The sequence below is a fragment of the Manis pentadactyla genome, chromosome 7 (assembly GCF_030020395.1).
Source record: "Manis pentadactyla isolate mManPen7 chromosome 7, mManPen7.hap1, whole genome shotgun sequence".
Classification (NCBI taxonomy): Eukaryota; Metazoa; Chordata; class Mammalia; order Pholidota; family Manidae; genus Manis; species Manis pentadactyla.
The window spans coordinates 96,834,155-96,858,358 of NC_080025.1; the positions used below are offsets into that span (position 1 = coordinate 96,834,155).

At 38.0% G+C, this 24,204-nt stretch overlaps 1 protein-coding gene and 1 long non-coding RNA gene across 3 annotated transcripts in view; one reads left to right on the forward strand and one right to left on the reverse strand.

Annotated features, from left to right (window-relative positions):
- Nucleotides 1-2,324, reverse strand: part of LOC118908354 (uncharacterized) — a 71,817-nt gene extending 69,493 nt beyond the window's left edge. Inside the window, exon 1 of the long non-coding RNA XR_008998511.1 lies at nucleotides 1,779-2,324. This is a non-coding gene — a long non-coding RNA (uncharacterized LOC118908354). The remainder of the gene's footprint in view (nucleotides 1-1,778) is intronic.
- On the forward strand, nucleotides 2,315-22,840 carry NUP42 (nucleoporin 42). 2 transcript variants are annotated; one of them, XM_036877591.2, is made up of 7 exons: nucleotides 2,315-2,479; nucleotides 4,816-5,044; nucleotides 6,373-6,467; nucleotides 19,017-19,093; nucleotides 19,839-19,925; nucleotides 21,534-21,618; nucleotides 22,239-22,840. In XM_036877591.2, exons 1-7 carry the CDS (start codon nucleotides 2,368-2,370, stop codon nucleotides 22,799-22,801), a joined length of 1,248 nt encoding a protein of 415 aa, XP_036733486.1. In that variant the 5' UTR covers nucleotides 2,315-2,367; the 3' UTR covers nucleotides 22,802-22,840. The 2 variants fall into 2 exon arrangements, with proteins under 2 accessions (XP_036733486.1, XP_036733496.1); XM_036877601.2 differs by having other exon boundaries at nucleotides 2,436-2,558.
- Nucleotides 22,841-24,204: the final 1,364 nt, after the last annotated feature.

Sequence of the window (24,204 nt, forward strand, 5' to 3'; positions counted from 1 at the left end):
AATCAGCACAAGAATGTCTGCTCAGATCCTTGCAAGTTGCTACTTTGTGTCTGTGGTCACAAATGCCACAGCCTCTCTTCCACAATTTCCCCTGTAAAAGCCCTAACTGCTTGTGCTTCAGACAGTGTTTCAAGGCAGGAGCCTGCCACTCCCTCATTTGCTGCCAAATTAGTAAACTATTCCTTTCCTCAAAACTTTGTCATTGTGTTTTGTGACTTGAGTGACAAGGACCAGTTTTCAATGTGTGTAAAGGCATCAACATCAGATGTGCTCTGAAGTGAATTTAATAAGTGAAGTTAAGAAAATATGGAATGGTCTTTTCAGGAATCCCTTATCTGAACCTCTGCACCTGGGTAGAAATGGAGGTTGCTTCTCTGTATCAAAATGTCTTAGATCAGCCTCTTCAACAACTGGTGTTGGTAAAACTGGACAGCTACATGTAAGAGAATCAAACTGGATTGTCTAACCCCATACACAAAAGTAAACTCAAAATGGATCAAAGACCTGAATGTAAGTCATGAAACCATAAAACTCTTAGAAAAAAATATAGGCAAAAAAACTCCCTGGGCAAGGGAAACAAAAGCAAAAATGAACAAGTGAGACTGTATCAAACTAAAAAGCTTCTGTACAGCAAAGGATACCATCAGCAGAACAAAAAGACACCCTACAGTATGGGAGAATATAATCATAAATGACGTATCTGACAAAGGGTTGACATCCAAATTATATAAAGAGCTCATGCACCTCAACAAACAAAAAGCAAATAAGCAAATTAAAAAATGGGCAGCGAATCTGAACAGACACTTCTCCACAGAAGAAATTCAGATGGCCAACAGGCACATGAAAAGATGCTCCACATTGTTAATCATCAGAGAAATGCAAATTAAAACCACAATGAGATATCACATCAGTTAGGATGGCCAACATCCTAAAGACAAACAATAACAAATGTTGGCAAGGTTGTGGAGAAAGGGGAACCCTCCTACTCTGCTGGTGGGAATGTAAACTAGTTCAACCACTCTGGAAAGCAGAATGGAGGTTCCTCAAAAAGCTCAAAATAGAAATACCATTTGACCCAGGAATTCCACTCCTAGGAATTTATCCTAAGAATGCAGCAGCCCAGTTTGAAAAAGACATATGCACTCCTATGTTTATCACAGCACTATTTACAATAGCCAAGAAATGGAAGCAACCTAAGTGTCCATCAGTAGATGAATGGAAAAGAAGATGTGGTACATACACACAATGGAATATTATTCAGCCATAAGAAAACAAATCCTACCATTTGCAACAACATGGATGGAGCTAGAGTGTATTATGCTCAGTGAAATAAGCCAGGCAGAGGAAGACAAGTATCAAATGATTTCACTTATCTGTGGAGTATAAGAACAAAGCAAAAACTGAAGGAACAAAAACAGCAGCAGACTCACAGAAGTCAAGAATGGACTAACAGTTACCAAAGGGAAAGAGACTGGGTTGGGTGGGAAGGGAGGGATAAGGGGGGAAATAGGGCATTACGATTAGCACACATAATGTAGGGGGTGTGGGGACATGGGAAAGGCAGTATGTAGAGAAGACACGTAGTGATTCTACAGCATCTTACTATGCTGATAGACAGTGACTGTGATGGGGTATGTGAGGGGGACTTGATAATGGGGGCGTCTAGTAACTATAAGGTTGTTCAAGTAATTGTACATTAATGATATTTTTAAAAAGTCTTAGATTCTCCAGGCGAGAGTGCGATGTTTCATTCTTACATCGTAACAAATAATGCTTACATGGACTTCAAAGAACGAGATTTCTCAGAGTGGAAGAATGTAGTTCTCACCCAGAGATGGGGGCTGTTACTCTTATTTTTCAGTTGCGTTCTGTCCTTGAATGAAACAGTGTTTCCTGGTAACGTTACAACAGGCTTTATCAGATTCTGCTATCCAGCCTGATGAATGGCTGGGCAGACTTTACTCTCTCAGCAGTTACAAATGAGAGGACTGGTCTCCTAAACCACAGCTAATCCTTCCCTCAAAGCCTTGCCCAAGTTTTTGGGTTTGCCGGACCCGCTTTCCTCTCGTTTCAGACTTCAAGCCTCACTTGAAGGCCGAGGCCCTACCCCGGTCAAATGCGCCCCTTTTCCCACCTAACAATTCAAGAATTCCACTTTCCTGGCCACACGCGGGGGGCTTGGGCGACCCCGCTCTTCTCAAATCCCGTTTGGTAAAGTCCAGCCTCTCACCTCACTATGGAGCGGGACAAGAGAAAAAGACGCGAGAACATGACGTCACTGAATCGTGACTAGGGCTGCCGGTTGCTTTGGGTCCCGACCAGCTAAGGGTGAAGAGTGAAGACCAGTAGGTCTGCGCCGCCGTCGCAATGACCATTTGTCAGTTCTTCCTTCAAGGCCGCTGCCGCTTTGGAGACCGGTGCTGGAACGAACATCCCGGCGCCGGGGGTGCGGGCGGGCGACAGCAACAACAGTCCTCAGGTGACGTACCCCTCAACCCTTCGCCGCCAGCAGTGCCGCGGAACCGTCGCTGGGCGCTTCGCTGCGGCGCGCTGGTCAGGTGATGCGGAAGTTGCTCCCGTTGGCCTCTTCGCCGGCCTCGCCCACCGGCCCGGCACTTGCTTTTGGACGTTTTTATCTCCGTTTTAGGCGTTGGGCGGGTTTGGTTGAGCGGATAAAGACTGGGGTGGGTGGCCAATGACACGAACGCCAAACAATGAGTTTTTAAGTCGGAAGTACGCGTCAAAACTACCTTGCCGTGTATGGTAGTGGTTTAGCGAATTTGCGTAGATCTGCCTAGGCGTCTTACTTTACTGCCTTTCTGGGTACTTGCTTTTTACCATTGACAACTTGAATGTAATTTGTAGTAAACTTTTCGAGGAGAGGCTAGCCAGTGGGGTCAGAGTCTGAACTCTTGACTTTGGGGAAGTCGCGTCACTTTTGAAAATCAAATACAAGCCACAGAGCCATACCGTAGATAAATGCACATACTCATAAAATTTGGGGTAAAACTGGGAGGGTGGAACGCCCAATTAAGAACTCTGAGCTATGAAGGATGTGGGTGTGGAGGACCACTTTAACAGGCTCCCTGGGCCTAAGTCATTGCCGGAGCTTTTGGAATATTTCACTAAATCAATTGTGGATGATGCAGAACGACTGTCAAGGAAAGGAGGGGTCAGACATGAAACCATAGTACAAGACAGAGTTTTAGGGGTCAAATGAATAGTTAGGTTTTATTTTCTTAGAATTAGATCCTAGTCCTTAAAGGTCCACAAAATGTTGACCCCTGCCACGCCCTTTTGTCCTATAGGGTTTATTCATTAAACCTTAAACCTTGTGTTGGATCGTGGTTTCACGTATGAAACCTTTTTTTCTTTTAATGTATCACTACTATACAATCTTTTGGTTTCAGATGTACAACACAGTGGTTCAACAGTTAACCATATTATTAAATCCTCACCCGCTCTAGTGCAGTTACTATCTATCAGTGTAGAAAGATAATTACAGAATCATTGACTATACTGTGTCATTGACCATGGTGTCCCCGTGACCAACTTACACTGAATCCTCTTCTTGATGACAGCCTTTGTGTATCACCCACAATTGGTCTAATGAAGTATTTAAAACCAAAACCAAAAATGAGGACTCCAGGTATTATAAATGTGAGTGTATTTTCAGGAAAAACACCTGGTAGTATTTGACATTCTGTGGAGACTCTTTCTAAATGTAGTACTTGGAAATAAATGTTGGCTGTATAGACTGATGGATGAAAAAATGTAAGTGAAAGTCACCAAGTAGAAACTCACAAATAAAAGCTTCTGAAATTAGTTAAGTATGAAAGCCCAAAGCTATATACAAAAGAAGGAATGAATTTCTTCAGGTATATCATCCCCCAAATGGATTTGAAACTTTAGAAAAATAAAATACCACCAACCCCTACTTGAGGGTTCTGGCCCAGCAATCTGCTCCTTTTTCTCCTTGGTTTTATTAAGTAGTTTTAGAGTTGGGAGGTGAACTTTCATAAAGGGTTATATCTCCCATCACTCCATTTTTTGACATGTTTAATGGCATGTCTCCTAATTCAGTCAGAAACAAGGAGCAATGTTTTAGCTTGCAACAGGAATTGGTAAGTAAATCAAATAGTTGAAGTGATAAGAGCAGAGAGAAGAGAGTCTTGTTGGCCCATTTTGGTAATTATGAAATTTCATAGTAGAGCAACTCAATGCACTTTATTCATATGTAAATTGCCTCTAAAACCTCCCTGCGAAAGATAGTTGGGTAGGTGTTGTTTTCCCAGAGGCAGGACTGAGTCAAATAGATTTAATCATCTATTCAAGGATGGAGGGTAGAATCTAATCTTTTATATTCAACAGTTCTTTAATACGCTGTCCGTTTTTCAGACCTATTATATAGGGCCCAGTGGGGGAGCAAAGAATGATCATGACACAGCTTTCCATCCTGAAGGAACTTAAAATTTAGGATACATGCCCTATATCCATTCCACTATTAAGCTATTATCTACTTAATAAACTTAGGTCAGCTGAACTTAGTAATATATATATATATTTTTATGAGCTTACAGTCCTCTCAATCTTGTTTTACAAAAATGCAATTAGACCATTATGTGATTTGTTGATGTTTCATATAACTACATAAATAGAAAATGAAGAGTTTTGTGATTTAAAATGAGTGGAAATGTAGTGTTTGTTGAACCTTTGCATCGTGCCTGAACATAATAAGATAAAATATAATGAAATTTTTAGAGATCTAAAAGTGGAGTTGCCAGTGAAATTATTTTCTTTTATTGCTTATTTCAGGTAGTAACAGACATGGATGGAATACCACTAACAAGAGCAATTCCAGTGTTATTCAGCCATCCAGTTTCTCAAAATCTGCACCATGGGGAGGCAGCAGAGATCAAGAAAAGTCATCTTTCAGTTCTTTTAATTCTGGAGCTTCGAGGAATGGGAACAGAGGGTTTGCATTGTCTCAGAAGGCATTTTCTTCACCTAGCTGTGATGGACAGAAAGATGAAAAGAAACTTCTGTAAGTAAAAGTCTTCAGAAAAATTTCTATTCATTTGATTATTTTTTTCAAAAGTACCTATAATATTTTCTTTTAAAAAGGAGTAATACATTATTTAAAAATTAGAATAAACAAAAGAAGAAAAAGTACCCATGATCCTATCCCTCAGAGGTAACTACTATTTTGCATAAATCATAGTAGACTTTATTTCACATAAAAAAATGTCATCTTTACATATCAGTACAGTGCCTTCTTAGAGCTAATTATGCTTTTTCCACTTTTCTACTGATAACACTATATTGTGAATATCTTTCTAAGGTAGTCCTACTTAAGTTTGTTGTAAATTATGAGTTCTTTACAAAATATGATGTAATTGAAAGCAACTTGTGATATTGGAAATCTCTTATAGCATCTTGTATTTTTCTTCTAAAACTTTAAAAGTTATCCCTTTCAAACTCATTTCATTTGATTTCCTTCATTATTGTGGAGTAGATTCCATATAATTTCTTGAGAATGTTCATGGTAGAATTTATGACTAGTGCCAAAACAGTGCATGATTCTGTAACTATTCCCTCAGCTCTCTGCTCTAATATAGAACATAAATATACTTCTTAGACTTTTATTTCCCATAACTAAGTTAGAACTAGTGGTAAACATTTTGAGCCATGTACCATATACATTTGATTTTTTTTTTTAAGTAAAGAACAAACAAAACCCTCCTTCCTGTTTGATGTTGTAAAAATCCTAAATTTAATACAGTATTCTCTGTGGTAGCTATCACTCTGTTAATTGTAGCATTCTGGATGGGGGGGAAATGTGTAACTTAGACTCAAATCTATCCACAGCTTTGCCAGCAAAGTAACTATGGACATAAGTCTCTCTCCCCTTTTGTAAAATGTGAGAATTACACAAAATTATCTCTAAAATCCTACCCACTTTAAAAATTTTATGGTTCTATATTATTTACATGGTAATGTCTTCCCCATGTAAATCATTGATGTTTATAGTAATGAACAAAGAAAGATTAAAGTTAGTACTCTGTATTTTATTATATTTTAGTTCTTTATAATATGTATGGTGTGATAGTTCTCAGTAAGTCTGCTGGCTAATGGTACCATGTACTAGAAAACCAAAATTATGAAATTCTTTGATATATAATATTATAATCATGAAATGAAGTTCATATTTCTTTAAGCTTCTGCTTTAAAGAAAACTCTTCAGAAAATATGATAGAAAAATATCTAAAATTAATATTTGCTACAACTTAAAATTTCAACCACTGAAAATTATAAATGATAAGTTTTAATAAGCAGATGAAAAAAATCCTTTACTTTTTTTTTTTATTTTAGGGAAGAAATTGTAAAAGATATGGAGGTTTGGAAATTATCAGGGCAGTGGATGTTTTCTGTTTATTCACCAACAAAAAAGAAGCCTAATATGTCAGGTAACTAAGTAATTGTGTGTGTGTAAAATATTTTACAACTTATTAGGTTCTAAAACCAAGACCATGCCAAATAACCACAAATTAGCTACAGTTAGGAGAGTTTGAACATTGCTTAAAGTATCTGAGTGTTGTAGCAGAACTTTATAATTCAGAGATTGAAGTTGGAAGACCTAGTTCTTTTTTTATTATTATTTAATTAATTAATTAATTAATTTTGTCATTACTCTACAATTACATGAAGAATATTATGTTTACTAGGGTCTTCCCTTCACCAAATCCCCCCACAAACCCCATTACAGTACTGTCCATCAGCGTAGTAAGGTGCTGTAGAATCACTACTTATCTTCTCTGTGTTGCACAGCCCTCCCCATGCCCCCCTGACATTATACATGCTAATCGTAATGTCCCCTTTCTTTTTCCCCTCCCTTATCCCTCCCTTCCCTCCCTTTCTCCCCAGTCCCTTTCCCTTTGGTAACTGTTAGTCCATTCTTAGGTTCTATGATTCTGCTGCTGTTTTATTCCTTCAGTCTTTCTTTGTTCCTATAGTCTTTGGGTTTGAGGTGAGTCTCTTGTAAGCAGCATAGAGATGGGTCTTGCTTTTTTATCCATTCTATTATCCTGTGTCTTTTGATTGGTGCATTCAGTCCATTTACATTTAGGGTGATTATTGAAAGATATGTACTTATTGCCATTGCAGGCTTTAGATTCGTGGTTGCCAAAGATTCAAGGTTAGCTTCTTTAGTATCTTACTGTCTAACTTAACTTGCTTATTGAACTATTTTAAACACTGTCTGGTCATTCTTTATTTTTCTCCCTTCTTATTCCTCCTCCTCCATTCTTTATGTTGGTTGTTTAATTCTGTGCTCTTTTGTGCTTCCTTTAACTGCTTTTGTGGGTAGTTGATTTTATTTTTTGCCTTTAGTTAGTATTTGGTTGGTCTGCTTTCTTTGCTGTGATTTTATTTTCTCTGGTGACATCTATTAAGTCTTAGGAGTGCTCCCATCTAGAGCAGTCCCTCTAAAATACCCTGTAGAGGCGGTTTGTGGGAGGCAAATTCCCTCAACTTTTCCTTGTCTGGGAATTGTTTAATCCCTCCTTCATATTTAAATGATAGTCGTGCTGGATACAGTATTCTTGGTTCAAGGCCCTTCTCTTTCATTGCATTAAATATATCATGCCATTCTCTTCTGGCCTGTATTGTTTCTGTTGAGAAGTCTAATGATAGCCTGATGGGTTTTCCTTTGTAGGTGACCTTTTTCCTCTCTCTAGCTGCCTTTAAAACTCTGTCCTTGTCCTTGATCTTTGCCATTTTAATTATTATGTGTCTTGGTGTTGTCCTCCTTGGGTCCTTTCTATTGGGAGTTCTGTACACTTCCATGGTCTGATCGATTATTTCCTCCCCCAGTTTGGGGAAGTTTTCGGCAATTATTTCTTCAAATACACTTTCTATCCCTTTCTCTCTCTTCTTCTTCTGGCACCCCTATAATGCAGATATTGTTCCTTTTGGATTGGTCACACAGTTCTCTTAATATTGTTTCATTCCTGGAGATCCTTTTATCTCTCTCTGCGTCAGCTTCTATGTGTTCCTGTTCTCTGGTTTCTATTCCATCCATGGCCTCTTGCATCTTATTCATTCTGTTTATTAATCCTTCCAGAGATTGTTTCATTTCTGTAATCTCCTTCCGGACATCTTCCCTTAGCTCTTGCATATTTCTCTGCAGCTCCATCATCATGGTTATGAGCTTTATTTTTAATTCTTTTTCAGGAAGACTGGTTAGGTCTATCTCCTTCTCAGGGTTTGCCTCTGTGATCTTGGTCTGTATCAATTTCTTCTGCCGTTTCATGGTGATAGATATATTTGTGGGAGCTGGCGCATGTGTTGGGTAAGAGAAAGTCCCCTCTTGCCAGTTTGTGGCCTTCCTCTCCTGGGAGAACAGCGGCCTCTAGTGGCTTGTGCTGGGCAGCTGCACGCAGACAGGGCCTCTGATCTTGCCCAGCCGCTATGGACTTTAGCGCTGCAGTTGCTGTGGGCGTGGCCTGCCTCAGGCTGTTTCTCCAATATGGCGGAGCCGGGTCAGAGGGGGAACAGGCGGGAAGCTGTTTATCGCAGTTAGGGGCCTCCGCGCTGCGTCCCTTCACGAGGCGCTGGGTTCTCGTGGGTGTGGATGCAGTCTCGCAGTTATCCTGTGTCTTCTGGTCTCTCTTTTAGGATTAGTTGTATTTGTTGTATTTTCAAAAATATATATGGTTTTAGGAGGAGATTTCCGCTGCTCTACTCATGCTGCCATCTTGGTTCTCTGACCTAGTTCTTTTAAGGTATGCAGTTCTCAGGAGAAAATAGTAAAATCAGGTCACACCACAATTACAATTCCAGGCCCTATTCTAAGTGCTAGGGATATAGTGATGAACAAGACAGACAAGATCCTTCCCTTAGGAAGCTTAGGTTCCTGAGAGAGGGACACCGTAAGTAATACAAATAAATATTTGCAGATACTTATTTTCCTATAAATTATAAGTATTAAGCCTTTTTTAATCAGTTCAGAATTGAACCTAATGCCTAATGCCTTAAGGCAGTGATTCTCAAAATGTGAAATGTAGATCCCAAAGTAGGGTTCCCAGATAAAATATGGGATATCTAGTTAAATTTAAATTTCAGATAAGCAAATAGTATTTTTAGTATACAAATATCCCATGTAATATTTGGGACATACTTATACTAAAAAATTATTTGTTTTATCTCTGAAATTCAAATTTAGCTGGGCATCCTCTATTACTGTTTGATAAATCTGGCAGCCTTATTCCTGAGATTGTTTCAGGGGCTGTACAAGTTCAAAAATATTTTCAAAATAATACTAATACATTAATGGCCATTTTCACTGTGTTGACTATTCGTACTGTTGGTACAAAAGCATTGAAAAGTAAATTCTTTTAGCATAAATCAAGGCAGAGACAACAAATTCTAGCAGACTATAGTAGTCACTAAAACAATTTTTTAAATGCCATTTTCCCTTAAAATGCCCTTGATGAAGAGATAAAAATTAATTAATTTTTAAAAATCTTAACCCTCAAGTGCACAGCTTTTTAATATTCTATGTGACAAAATGGGAAGCACACCTAAGGTGCTTCTGCCACATGCTCAAGTCCTGTGCATGGCTATCTTGAGGAAAAGCATTGGTTTAGTTGTGAGTTAAACCAGCCACTTTTTTCACAGATAGCTTTTATTTGAAAGAATGACTGACAGCTATGGTTATTTAGACTTAGGCATTTGGTGACATTTTCTAAAAACACAAATGAAGTGAGCCTGTCACTTCAAAGAAAACAACTGACAGTGTTTATTACCAGTGACAAAATTCAAGCTTTGAAGTGAGAATATTATGGAAAACTTAACCACCACTGTGAGCTTCATGACTCCTTAGTACTTACAGTCTCTTGTGATGAGATGGAGTAACGTTAAGAAATACAAATTTTTTAATATTGTTGTAAAATGGCATATGCCAACGTTTTAAAGTCCTAGATAACTCAATAAACCAGTATTTTCCAAGTGACCAGTGACGTCATCCTTTTCCAACCGCGTATCTCTGTGAGAACATATTTTCTTCATACACTTCAACCAGGCAATACATTGCAGTGGATTGAATGCAGAAGCAATTATAGTAATCCAGCAGTCTTCTGTTAAGCCAAACACTGAAAAGATTTACAAACTAAACAGTATCGCTCATCTCACTACATTTTTATTTTTTGTTTTGAAAATAGTTTTCTCATTTAGTTGCTTACTTTTAAGTAAATAAATCATTCCTACATTTCCCAGTGTTATTTAAAATATAGGAAATATTGATATATGTAACCTCTGTAAGCAAAAGCTCTTTGGGATTATTAATGATTTTTAAGAATGTAAGTGAGTCCCAAGACCAGAAAGTTAGAGAACTGCTCCCCTTAGGCATCCATTATAATGAGTGAATTTTCCCTGTGCAGCTAGAATGATACTACTTTTATAGCACCCTCGAGATAATTGAGACAGTAGTCACTCAAATCATTTTCTGTGTTCTGTGGTTCAGATGAGAAACAACTGGAAGGAGAGACAATGTTCCCTTAGATAGGTGGTGATCCATTCTAAGGAGGCAGTGTTGGAGCTGCATCCTAAATGAAGAGAAGGTGTCACTTACGGGAAGATTTGGGGGAAACATTCCTGGCAATAGGAATAACTAGTCCAGGTGCCCTGGTTGGGAAGAAGATTGACATGTTTGAGGACTAGTGATGTCTGAATTACTGAAAGAGCGTAAACAAGTGAAAGGCTAATATGATATGAGGCCAGAGAAGCAGCCAGGGGCCAGATTGTGTCGGGTCTGCACTGGACATCCAGGTAGATCTTTATGCAGGAGAGGAATATGATCTGATAAGAAATAGCTCACTCGGAGATTCTCAAGATGGCGGCGTGAGTAGGGTTGCTGAAATCTCCTCCCAAAACCATATAATTTTGAAAATACAGCAAATACAACTATACCTAAAAGAGTGACCAGAAGATACAGTACAACAGCCAGGCTACATCAACATCTGAGAGAAGTCAACATCTCACGAAAAGGGTAAGATGCAAAGCCATGACCCGGCGGGACCCAAGCACTCCCCCAACCCCAGCTCACCAATGGGAGGAAAATAATCAAGAGTGGGGAGGGAGTGGAAGCATAGGACTGCTAGATAACCAGCCCTGGTAATCTGCACTGGGAGCACAGACACACATTGCATGGTGTACTGGATATTACAGGAACGGAAAAGCAAAATCCAAGACTTCAGACTGTGAACAGGTTCCCACAGCTGGCTGCCCTGGGACAAAAGAAAAGTGGATGCTTTAAAAGTCTTAAAGGGACAAGGGTTTAACAGGTGGACAAAATCATCCTGGCACACTCAGCGTGCAGGCTGGCAACTTTAAGGAACTTCAGGCGCCCTAACCACCTGGTTGGCAACACAGCACCGAAGCCCCTCACGGTGATAAGCAGCCTGCTGTTCATTTCCCCCACCGGCACTGCAAGTGAACTGGCTGACCCACCATTGCTGTAGAGCAACGGGGGAGCAGTGCTGCCCACAGCAACCACACAGAGGCTTCTCCCAGCACATGGCAAATCGGGCCAGACCCAGAGGCTGCCCCCTGCCCGCAGTCGACCAACACAACGGATACCAGTGCAGAGTCTGGAAGGCACAAAGGGGCTTTATTCTCATGGGGAACATGCGCTGCTTGCCTACAACCCCCGCCAGTGCCCTATGCCATCCCGAGGGCCGCCCCACCCACGGCGGCACAGGGAATTAACACAGAGTCTGCCCCCTGTACACCACCAACCAGCACAGGCAGAGGAAGCCGGTGCAGAGTCTGGAAAGCACATAGGGTGCCGTTCTCCCGGCGAACACACACTGATCGCCTGCAACCACCACCAGTGCCCTAGGCCATCCGGAGGGCTGCCTGCCCACAGCAGCTCAGGGGATCAACCCAGAGGCTGCCTCCTGTGTGCGTTTGCAAAGGAGACTGGCACGGAGTCCTGAAAGCATGAAGGGCTGCCGTTCTCACAGGAGAACACACGCTGCTCACCTGCGACCTGCACCACTGCCCTAAGCCATCCTGAGGGCCGCCCTGCCCACAGCAGCTCTGGAGATTAACCCAGAGGCTGTTCCCTGTGTGTGGTGACCAGCACAGGCAATGGAGACAGGCAAGGTGACCAGCAAGCAGGAAGGAACTTTGTTCTCCTAGCTGACACACGTGCCACTTGCAGGCGATCACTTCCATCCCCATGAAAAGGCAGAATCCCTCAAACACCAGAGAGAGGGCGTGGTGAGACTGAAATCACCAATCTGCCTGAAAAAGAATTTAAAATAAAAGTCATAAGCATGCTGATGGAGCTACAGAGAAATATGCAAGAGCTAAGGGATAAAGTCCAGAGGGAGATAACAGAAATGAAACAGACAATGGAAGAATTAAAAAGCAGACTGGATGAGGTGCAAGAGACTGCTAATGAAATAAAAATTAGAGAACAGGAATACAGAGAAGCTGAGGCAGAGAGAGATAAAAGGATCTCTAGGAATGAAAAAATATTAAGAGAACTGTGTGACCAATCCAAACGGAATAATATTCACATTATAGGGGTACCAGAAGAAGAGAGAGAAAAAGGGATAGAAAGTGATTTGAAGAAATAATTGCTCTAAACTTCCCCAATATGGGGAGGGAAATAGTCTCTCAGACCATGGAAGTCCACAGATCTCCCAACACAAGGGACCAAAGGAGGACAAAACCAAGATATATAATTAAAATGCCAGTCATCAAGGATAAGGACAGAATATTAAAAGCAGGCAAACAGAGAGAAAAGATCACCTACAAAGGAAAACCCATTAGGCCATCATCAGACTTCTCAGCAGAAACCTTACAGGCCAGAAGATAATGGCATGATATATTCAATGCAATGAAACAGAAGGGCCTCAAACCAAGAATACTGTATCCAGCAAGATTATCATTTAAATTTCAAGGAGGGATTAAACAATTTCCAGACAAGCAAAAGTTGAGGGACTTGACCTCCCACAAGCCTCTCTACAGTGTATTATAAAAGGGCTGCTCTAGATGGAAGTGCTGTTTAGGCTAAGTACATGTCACCAGAGAAAATAAAACCACAACAAAGAAAGTAGACCAACCAAATACTAACTAAATGCAAAATAAAAACAGCTATCCACAAAATCATTCAAGGGAAACACAAAAGAGTACAGAATAAAATACCTAATATATAAAGGGTGGAGGAGGAAGAAAAAGAAGGGAGAGAAATAATCATCAGACTGTGTTTACAATAGCGTAAAAAGTGAGTTAAATTAGACAGATAGTAAAGAAGCTACCATTGAACCTTTGGTAACCATGAATCCAAAGCCTGCAATGGCAATAAGTACAAATCTATTGATAATCACCCTAAATGTAAATGGACTGAATGCACCAATCAAAAGACACAGAGTAATAGAATGGATAAAAAAGCAAGACCCATCTATATGCTGCCTATAAGAGACTCGCCTCAAACCCAAAGACATACACAGACTAAAAGTGAAGGGATGGAAAAAGATATTTCATGCAAACAATAGGGAGAAAAAAGCAGGGGTTGCAGTACTTGTATCAGACAAAATAGACTTCAAAACAAAGTAACAAGAGATAAAGAAGGACATTACATAATGATAAAGGTGTTCGTCCAACAAGAGGATATAACCATTATAAATATCTACGCACCCAACCCAGGAGCACCTACATATGTGAACCAAATACTAACAGAATTAAAGGAGGAAATAGAATGCAATGCATTCATTTTAAGAGACTTCAACATACCACTCACTCCAAAGGACAGATCAACCACACAGAAAATAAGTAAGGACCAGAGGCACTGAAGAACACACTAGAACAGATGGACCTAACAGATATCTACAGCACTCTATACCCAAAAGCAGCAGGATACACACTCTTCTCAAGTGCACATGTAACATTTTCCAGAATAGACCACATACAAGGCCACAAAAAGAGCCTCACTAAATTTAAAAAGATTGAAATTCTACCAAGCAACTTCTCAGATCACAAAGGTATAAAACTAGAAATAAATTGTACAAAGAAAACAAAAAGGCTCACAAACACATGGAGGCTTAACAACATGCTCCTAAATAATCAATGGATCAATGAGACCAAATTAAAACATTGAGCAATATATGGAGACAAATGAAAACACCACCACAACAACCCAACTTCTGTGGGACACAGAGAAGGCAGCTCTAAGAGGAAAGTATATAGCAATCCAGGCCTATTTAAAGAATGAATAATAATCCCAAATGAATAGTCAAAATTCATGATTATTGACAGTGGAAAAGAAAAACAAATGAGGCCCAAAGTCCGCAGAAGAAGGGACATAATAAAGATCAGAGAAGAAATAAATAAAATTGGGAAGAATGAAACAATAGAAAATGTTAATGAAACCAAGAGCTGGTTCCTTGAGAAAATAAACAAAATAGATAAACCCCTAGCCAGACTACTAAGATAAGAGAGAATCTACACACATAAACAGAATCAGAAATGAAAACAGAAAAATCAATATGGACACCACAGAAATACAAAGGATTATGAGAGAATACTATGAAAATCTATATGCTAACAAACTGGATAACCTAAAAGAAATAGACAACTTTCTAGAAAATACAACCTTCCAGGACAGGCCCAGGAAGTAACAAAAAATTGAAACAGACCAGCAACGAAATTGAATTGGTAATCAAAAAACTACCCAGGAACAAAATTCCCCGGCCAGATGGATTCACTGCTGAATTTTATCAGACATTTAGAGAAGACATAATACCCATCCTCCTTAAAGTTTTCCAAAAAATAGAAGAGGAGGGAATACTCCCAAACTCATTTTATGAAGTCAGCATCACTCTAATACCAAAACCAGGCAATGACACCACAAAAAAAGAAAACTACAGACCAATATCCCTGATGAACATAGATGCAAAAATACTCAACAAAATATTAGCAAACCGAATGCAAAAATACATCAAGAGGATCAAGTGGGATTCATCTCAGGGATGCAAGGATTGTACAACATTCGAAAATCCATCAGCATCATCCACCACATCAACAAAAAGAAGGACAAAAACCACATGATCATCTCCATAGATGCTGAAAAAGCATTCAACAAAATTCAACATCCATTCATGATAAAAAAAACTCTCAACAAAATGGGTATAGAGGGCAAGTACCTCAACATAATAAAGGCCATATATGACAAACCCACGGTCAACATCATACTTAACAGTGAAAAGCCAAAAGCTTTTCTCCTAAGATTGGGAACAAGAAAAGGATGCCCACTCTCCCCGCTCTTATTCAACATAGTACTGGAGGTCCTAGCCACGGCAATCAGAAAATCTAAACAGACCAATCACCAGCCATGAAATTTAATCAGTAATCAAAAAACTACCCAAGAACAAAATCCCCAGGCCAGATGGATTCACCACCAAATTTTATCAGACATTTAGAAAAGACATAATACCCATTCTCCTTAAAGTTTTAAAAGGCACCAATTGGCAAGGAAGAAGTTAAACTGTCACTGTTTGCAGATGACATGATACTGTACATAACAAACCCTAAAGAATCCACTCCAAAACTACTAGAACTAGTATCTGAATTCAGCAAAGTTGCAGGATACAAAATTAATACACAGAAATCTGTTGCATTCCTATACATTAATAGAAAAAGAAATCAGGAAAACAATTCCATTCAGAATTGCGTCAAAAAATAAAATACCTGGGAATAAACCTAACCAAGGAAGTGAAAGACCTATACCCTGAAAACTACAAGACACTCTTAAGAGAAATAAAAGAGGACACTAATAAGTGGAAATTCATCCCATGCTCTTGGGTAAGAAGAATTAATATTGTTCAAATGGCCATCCTATCTAAAGTAATCTACAGATTCGGTGCAATCCCTATCAAAATAACAAAAGCATTCTTCAACGAACTGGAACAAATAGTTCTAAAATTCATATGGAACCACAAAAGACCCCGAATAGCTAAAGCAATCCTGAGAAGGAAGAATAAAGCAGGGGGCATCTCGCTTCCCAACTTCAAGCTCTACTACAAAGCCACATAATCAAAACAATTTGGTACTGGCACAAGAACAGACCCATAGACCAGTGGAACAGAATAGAATGTCCAGATATTAACCCAAACAGACATGGTCATTAATATACGATAAAGGAGCCATGGATATACAATGGGGAAATGACAGTGTTTTCAACAGCTGGTGCTGGCAAAACTGGACAGCTGCATGTAAGGGAATGAAACTGGATTACTGTCTAACCCCATACACAAAAGTAAACTCAAAATGAATCAAAGATCTGAATGTAAGTCATGAAAATACAAAACTCTTAGAAAAAAACATAGGCAAAAATCTCTTGGACATAAACATGAGCAACTTCTTCATGAACATATCTCCCCAAGCAAGGGAAACAAAAACAAAAATGAACAAGTGGGACTATATCAATCTAAAAAGCTTCTGTACAGTAAAGGACTCCATCAGTAAAACAAAAAGACATCCTACAGTATGGGAGAATATATTCATAAATGACATATATCTGATAAGGGGTTGACATCCAAAATGTATAAAGAGCTCACACACCTCAACAAACAAAAAGCAAATAACCCAATTAAAAAATGGGTAGAGGATCTGAACAGACACTTCTCCAAAGAAGAAATTCAGATGGGCAACAGACACATGAAAAGATGCTCCACATTGCTAATCATCAGAGAAATGCAAATTGAAACCACAGTGAGATATCACTTCACACCAGTTAGGATAGCCACAATCCAAAAGACAACCAACAACAAATGTTGGCAAGGATGTGGAGAAAGGGGAACCCTCCTACTCTGCTGGTGGGAATGTAAATTAGTTCAACCATTGTGGAAAGCAGTATCGAGGTTCCTCAAAATACTAAAAATAGAAATACCATTTGACCCAGGAATTCCACTCCTAGGAATTTATCCTAAGAATGCAGGAGCCCAGTTTGAAAAAGACATATGTGCCCCTAAGATTATTGCAGCACTATTTACAATAGCCAAGAAATGGAAGCAACCTAAATGTCCATCAGTAGATGAATGGATAAAGAAGATGTGGTACTTATACACATCGGAATATTATTCAGCCATAAGAAGAAAACAAATCCTACCATTTGCAACAACATGGATGGAGCTAGAGTGTATTATGCTCAGTGAAATAAGCCAAGTGGAGAAAAACAAGTACCAAATGATTTCACTCATCTGTGGAGTATAAGAACAAAGAAAAAAACTGAAGGAACAAAGCAGCAGCAGACTCACAGAACCCAAGAATGGACTAACAGTTACCAAAAGGAAAGGGACTGGGGACTATGGGTAGGAAGGGATGGATAAGGGGGGAAAAGGGGCATTACGATTAGCACACATAATGTGGGGGTGGGTTGTATGGGGAAGGCAGTATAACACAGAGAAGACAAGTAGTGACTCTATAGCATCTTACTACACTGATGCACAGTGTCTGTAATGGGGTATGTGGTGGGGACTTGATAATGGGGAGGAGTAAAGTAACCATAATGTTGCTCATGTAATTGTGCATTAATGATACCAAAATGAAAATTTTAAATAAAAAAAGAAATAGCTCACTCACTGTTGTGTGAGAAGAAATGGTCTGTTAAGGGTGGGAGGAGGGTGGAGGGCAGAATGGAGGCAAGGAGATGAGTTATAAGACAATTACTAATGACTGGGCTAGAGTTCCTAGAAGTAAAGACAAAATTGGTCAAAGTTGGGTTCTCTTTTGGAGCTAAAACTGGCAGGATGATGATTAATGTGGGGAAAGAGAGAACTACAAGGTGATTCCTAGGTTTTTTTGGCTTGGGCAGCTAATAAAGATGGCAAAAACAGGTTGTTAGAGGGAATACAGGGTTCTGATTTGAACATTTAGCCTTTTATTTATTCTGACCTAGGGGACCTTGGAGTTAACAATATCAGGGTTATTACAAGTAATTCTCCATAGCAAATATCCTGAACATTTTTTTCCTTCCTTAAAGTTTTCCTAATTGTAAAAGTTACAGGTGTTACCATAGAAAACTTGAAAAATACAGAAGTGTGTAAATAAAGATCACTTGATCTTACAGAGGTAATTATAACATTTTAGTGTGTGTGTGTGTGTGTAGTTAGGATCACAATCAAATTTTGTATTCTACTTTGTTGTTTTCAGGATGAACATCTTTATACATACCATCCTTTGTTTACATGTTTAATTATTTCCTGAGATTAAGTCCTAGAAATATATTAAGGTCAGGTGTGAGCATTTTTAAGGTATTTAATGCTTATTGACAATTTTCCTCCCAGAAATATTGTACCCTTTTAATCCTCTTAATGGCATTTTAGAAGAATGTCCATTTCATCACACCTTGAATAATAATAAATATCATCCATTTTTTTATTTTTACCAGTCTGATAAATAAAGCATTTCATCTCTATTTTAAATTGTATTTTTAATTGAACTTCTTTATTTTATTTATCTACTGGCTTTTTGAATTGTTTTGTGAATTGCCCATTCATTCTCTTTGCCCATATTAACTATTTTTCTTACTGATTTGTAAGAGCTAGTTATACACTGATACTAGCCCTTCTCCTGTCGTATAAGTTTTGCAGTTAGGGTTTTCCAGTTTACCATTTGCCTTTTAATTTTGCTTATTGTACTTTCTGGCATATATAGTATTTATTTTAGAAGTTTAAATATATATGTAGTCAACTCTTTCTTTGCTATTTCTTCCACTCCATTTATCTTTAGAAAGATTTTCCTCCTTCAGATATCAAATATGTATATTTTATTCTAATTTTATAATTTATTGAACATTAGAGAATAGGCTTTGAATTTTTTCCTTGTGATTCTGAAAATTTTCGAATGATCAGCATTGGCATATTTCCTTTTCTGTCACCTGTAGCTTTGCTATACTATCAAAAATACTGGTATTTATTTTAAAGATTCCAATTGATTCCTCACTTCAGGTTTTACAGACATTTCGCCAGAAGAATTGAGACTTGAATACCATAACTTCTTAACCAGCAATAACTTACAGAGTTATGTAAGTTTGTTTCTGATTCCTCTATCTCACTAACAGGTTAGCTGTTAATTCCATCTTCTCTGTTTGTGGTGGCTTACTTGTGTGTTGGCAGAGTGGATGAGGTCTATAATTTTTTTCAGGATAAGGCCATTATTATTTGCTAAATTACTTTCTTTGAAATTGGTTGGTTATCTGAAATGATGATAATATATTTTGACTATAATATCTAGGAGTGCCATTATTTTTATTACACATTATCCAGAAATCAAACCCTTTCATCATTTGACAAACATTTATGGGACACCTTTTAGGTGTGGACACCCTGATGGGTGGTAGAAAAACAGTTAAATGAGATGTGGGCTATTATACAGATTAACATGCTCACATATTAAGTATCAAAAAATAAAACACCTGGGCTTGAGTAAGTTGGGTGCCTAAAGGAAATGACATAAACTGTATTTTTTAGTTGTCTGCAGTCATGCTCATGCATTTCAACTAGTACACATGTCACATGTTCGCCTCCCATCCAAGTATAACTCTGTGCGGCCACATACTTGTGATTCTTAACCAGGTGATACAAGGAGTTAGAGAACACGGAGAGGGGACTACAGCTGAAAATAGAGGCAAGCCAATGCAAATTTTCCAAGTTACACCATACAAATGTTTTACAAACTTTTTTTGATTTTGGCAAATAAAGACATGAAGTTGTTGTGGAGAGACGGTACACTCAATATTGTCCCATTATTTTCCTGTCTTCTCTCTCCAGCAAAATTCCATCCAACAGTTAACAAATCAGTGGAGGAACAGAGTAAATGAACTGAAAAATCCAAATACATCAACTAAAATAGTTTCGGTGAGTATTAGGGAGTTTTCAGGGAAGTATCTATTGCTTTTTTTGCAGAGAATTTCACTTTGGATTTGGAAAGCAAAGCTAAAATTCTCTGTCGAGAATTATGATAACACACATTCTCAAGAACCATGTCATCATTTGGAGTCAACATCCTGGAATTGCTTTCTCTCTGTTCCTCAGTCAAAAAAGCATGGATAATTATGCTTTAGTAAATAATTTTATTTAAGATAAAGTTTTTGACTTTGGTAATACTAGTTTTGAAAATTGGAAAATATTACATAAATTCAAGCATTCCAAATTATCAATATTTAAAAGATAAATTGCTTTGAAAAATGATATGAATGTGCATTTAGACTAATGTATACTTTTGTAACTGAAGGACACTTACCCACCATATGTTCCTTGTCTTATACAGAAATGCCTTTAGGAGGTAATATACCTTCTTATCTGATCCTGACTGTATCATATTAATTATCTCTGTCAATTAACTTATGATTTTTCTATCCCCATAAAATGTTCTTAAGAACTTTATTTTAAAATAAGGTTTTAATATTTCCATTTAGAATTTCATACTGCCAGTTTCCTAGGAGGTTTATGTTTCTACTTTCTAAGAAAGGATATAAGAGTAGTAGCTCTCATTAATGAATGACTGTATAACAATCCCCATATCTCACCCCTTTAGAAAGCACTCTTAAATATGTGCTTTCTAAATAACTAGACTATTGTACAAGCTAATTTTCCACATTTCAGTTGTTGCAATGCCATTTGAATTCAGAAGGACTTCTTGGAAGTATTACTTCCTGAGGTGAGGTGGCCCACCATCAACATTGCTGAAAGCTTATACAGAAAGGATAACTATAATATAAAAGGGATAATAAATATACATGAGTCCAGAGACTGGTATGTATATATATATGTATGTATATTTATATATTAGATGTGTCTTACTGTATGTAAACTGTACCTCAATAAAGGTGTTTTTTTGTTGTTGTTCTTAAATAGTGTTGCTCTCTTTTAACCCAAGAGAAATCTGCTTGGATTTATTAGGAAAGGCTTTTGAAGGTGAAGAGTAACTGCAAAGTTTCTTGAAAGGGAGATTAAGATTTCAGAAAGCAAAGATGAAAGACATTTCTAAATCAGGAAACAGCAAGAGCATGAAGTATTTTCAGGAACTAGGAAATGTTTGGTAGATTTTAGTGGTGAGCTTTTAATAATGTAGTTGTGAGTCAACTTCAGTTCAAGCATTAGAGTAATAGACTGGGTAGCCTCTGAAAGCCCCTTATCTAAATCTAGGTTTCTTGATATATGCAGATCAACCTGTAGAGAGTGAAATGTATTATTTTAAATTCTTTTCTGATTTAGTATGTTTTCATTGAAGAAATTTAGAAAATATTTAAAAAGCGTAAATTAAATTACCCATAATTTTAACTCACTGAGATTGGTCCATTTTTTTCTATGCACATTCATATTGTGGGCATTTTTCTGTGTTAAATGTTTAACTTCACATTTTTAAGTGCACAGTTTAAAAAATTGAATTTGACTGCAAAGTGTATATAAAAGGTATTTGAGAATTCATCAAGAACTTTATCATGTGCCTACATTTTTGTATAGCTCTCTGATGCAAAGGATGGAGTAAATCAGACAGCACCAACATTTGGATTTGGCAGTAGGCAAGCAGTAACATTTGGGTCACCAGGTAAGTGATAAAATAAGGCAGGACTTTACTGATGTCAAAGAATAGGATTTTATACATATCAAATCGTAAGCCTGGAGGTATGTAAAGTGCCATCTTAAATTATCCTTATAGATTCTACAGTCTAATGGAGTTTCAAAGAATTTGACTCATCAAGCATTTGTGAAATGGGAGTAAAAATGGGCATGTTCTTTGAAAGACCCTATAGTTCAGGCTTTAGAAATATATTTTAGAAATCATTTTCAAGAGTTTCCTAGGAATACACAGCTATAGTAGCAGCACCTTTGAGGACTTTGTTGTCACTATAACAGCATAGCTGTCCTTAAGTGACAGCTCCAGTGAAATGTGGGAACAGGTTGAAAGTGAAAGTCCACTCCCTAATCCCTGAGGTTTCTCAGAGGTGCCTTCTTGAGTGAAGGTAAATCAGTGGTGCAAATGAGAAATAGCAGGAAGACAAGACAACTGGGTTTAGTGGGTTTGTTCTAACTTCTCGTTTTCACTTTTCCTCTTTGTCCAATGAGCTTCTCAACATCCAAACAGGACAGAAATAAGAAAGGGACAGGGAGTAATATGGCTATATTTTCTGACTCTATAGATCATCATTTTCTTTCTTTGTTTTGTAGGTTTTCCAGTGAATAACAGCAGCAGTGATAAAGCTCAGAAGTTTAGTTTTAAACCAAGCTCTGGATTTGCCACTGCCCCTTCTGTATTCGGGAATATTCCAGCCTTCGGAGCTGCACCCTCTGCCAGTTCTGCTATCACTGCATCTACCCCAACTTTTGGATTTGGAAAACCTGAAATCACATCTGCTGCTTCATTTTCTTTTAAAAGCCCTGCAGCTTCTGGTTTTGGATCACCTGGACTTTCAGGATTTCCAACTTCCATGGCAGCAGGCCCTGTGGGAGCTCCGGCTGCCCCAGCCTTTGGAAGCAGTAGTTCTGTGACTGGTTTTGGTAGTCCAGGCTCACATTTTCACACTGCTTTTTCCAAGTCACCCAGTGACACCTGTGGAAATAGTATATCCACTTCTCTCCCAATCTCAAATGGAAGCACCACAACAGATAATGTATTATTCACACCCAAGGATCAACTAACACCAAAAGAACTGGGCCAGTTTCAGTCAAAGAAATTTACTTTGGGAAAAATTCCACTAAAGCCACCACCTATGGAACTTCTGAGTATTTAAAAGGGTAATTTTAAATACAAAGAACAGTTTTTAAAATTGTTTTGAGTGGTTCATATATGTGTATATATATATATATATATATACATACATACATATATTCTATATATACTATATATTGCATATGTATATATGCAATATATACATAAACACACACAAATATACATGTATTTATAAGGAATATAAGTTTTTAATAATAACTAGGGGTTTTGAAATTATACATTTTTTTTCTTGACCCGAACTAAGTAAAATATAAAAAATAAGATATTTTTTTTTACTATAATTATGAATGGCACTGAAAGACTGTCAGTGTGCACTGAATAAAGTGCTTTTTCTTTCTGCATACTTTACTGCCTTACCCATTAAAGTGTTACCTTTAAACATTTTTTTAGGAAGGAATAATTTCTAAAATGGGAAAAAGTGCTTAAATATTTAGCCCACTTAATAAACAGCAGCAGCATGACTTTCCTTCATGTTAAAGAACATTCTCTTAAGGAGAGAAATAAAAAGTTTTTAAAGGGTGAAAACTTGTATTTTTAGGTCCTAGGAGGAATTTTTACCTTATAATTTTGTTCCCTCAATTATGGCTGTCTCATGGACCACCATTTGAGTTTCTAACAATTTTAGGCTTATTTTTATCTTGGCCTAGTTTTTATATAATCCTATTTATTCTTTGCTTTATCTCATCAAGTGACTGCATCATAAGAGAAATAGAAATTGATCTCGTGAATAAATTGTGTATGTAGAGGGGTCAGGATTCTCCAGTTAACATTTCTAGGACCTCTGTTAGAATTTTCAGACATGTTGGACTCCTCTGTTTCCTCAGATTGAGGGAGTAGTATCTTGTATATCTCATATATGGTTAATCAAAGAAACCAAAGACCTGTCATGAACTGAGGTACATGTGCTTCTTTCTAAAACTTCAGAAATTACACAGCACTGTAAGAACAGTTACCTAACACAGATCTGGTATTTAGCTGATATTATTAGGTGAAAATAAAACTTACCTAATAAAGATATGCACTACAAATGATTTTAGCATACATGCAAAAGATTTTGCCCTCAGAGAATATAGATTTTCTGTTACACTTTTTGAAGAACCACCTGACTAAGTTCTAGAACCTCAGCATTTGTGATAGAATTTCTACCCAAGAGTATATGCTTGAAACCATCCATGCTGTAGAGATAGTAAATAGATCCTAAGTTCCTGCTTTGGTCTCAAGCTCTGAAGACTTGCCAGCATTCATTCCAACTTCCAGTTGACTCCTAGAATTTTCCTACCATGAGGAACACTGCTACCTGTAGTCTGGTTACAGGCTCACCAGGCCCTGCTGGGGCTCAATGAAACTTCCCAGTACCCTTGAAGCTCTGCAGGGGCAGGTTAAGGGCCCAGTGTTTCCAAACTT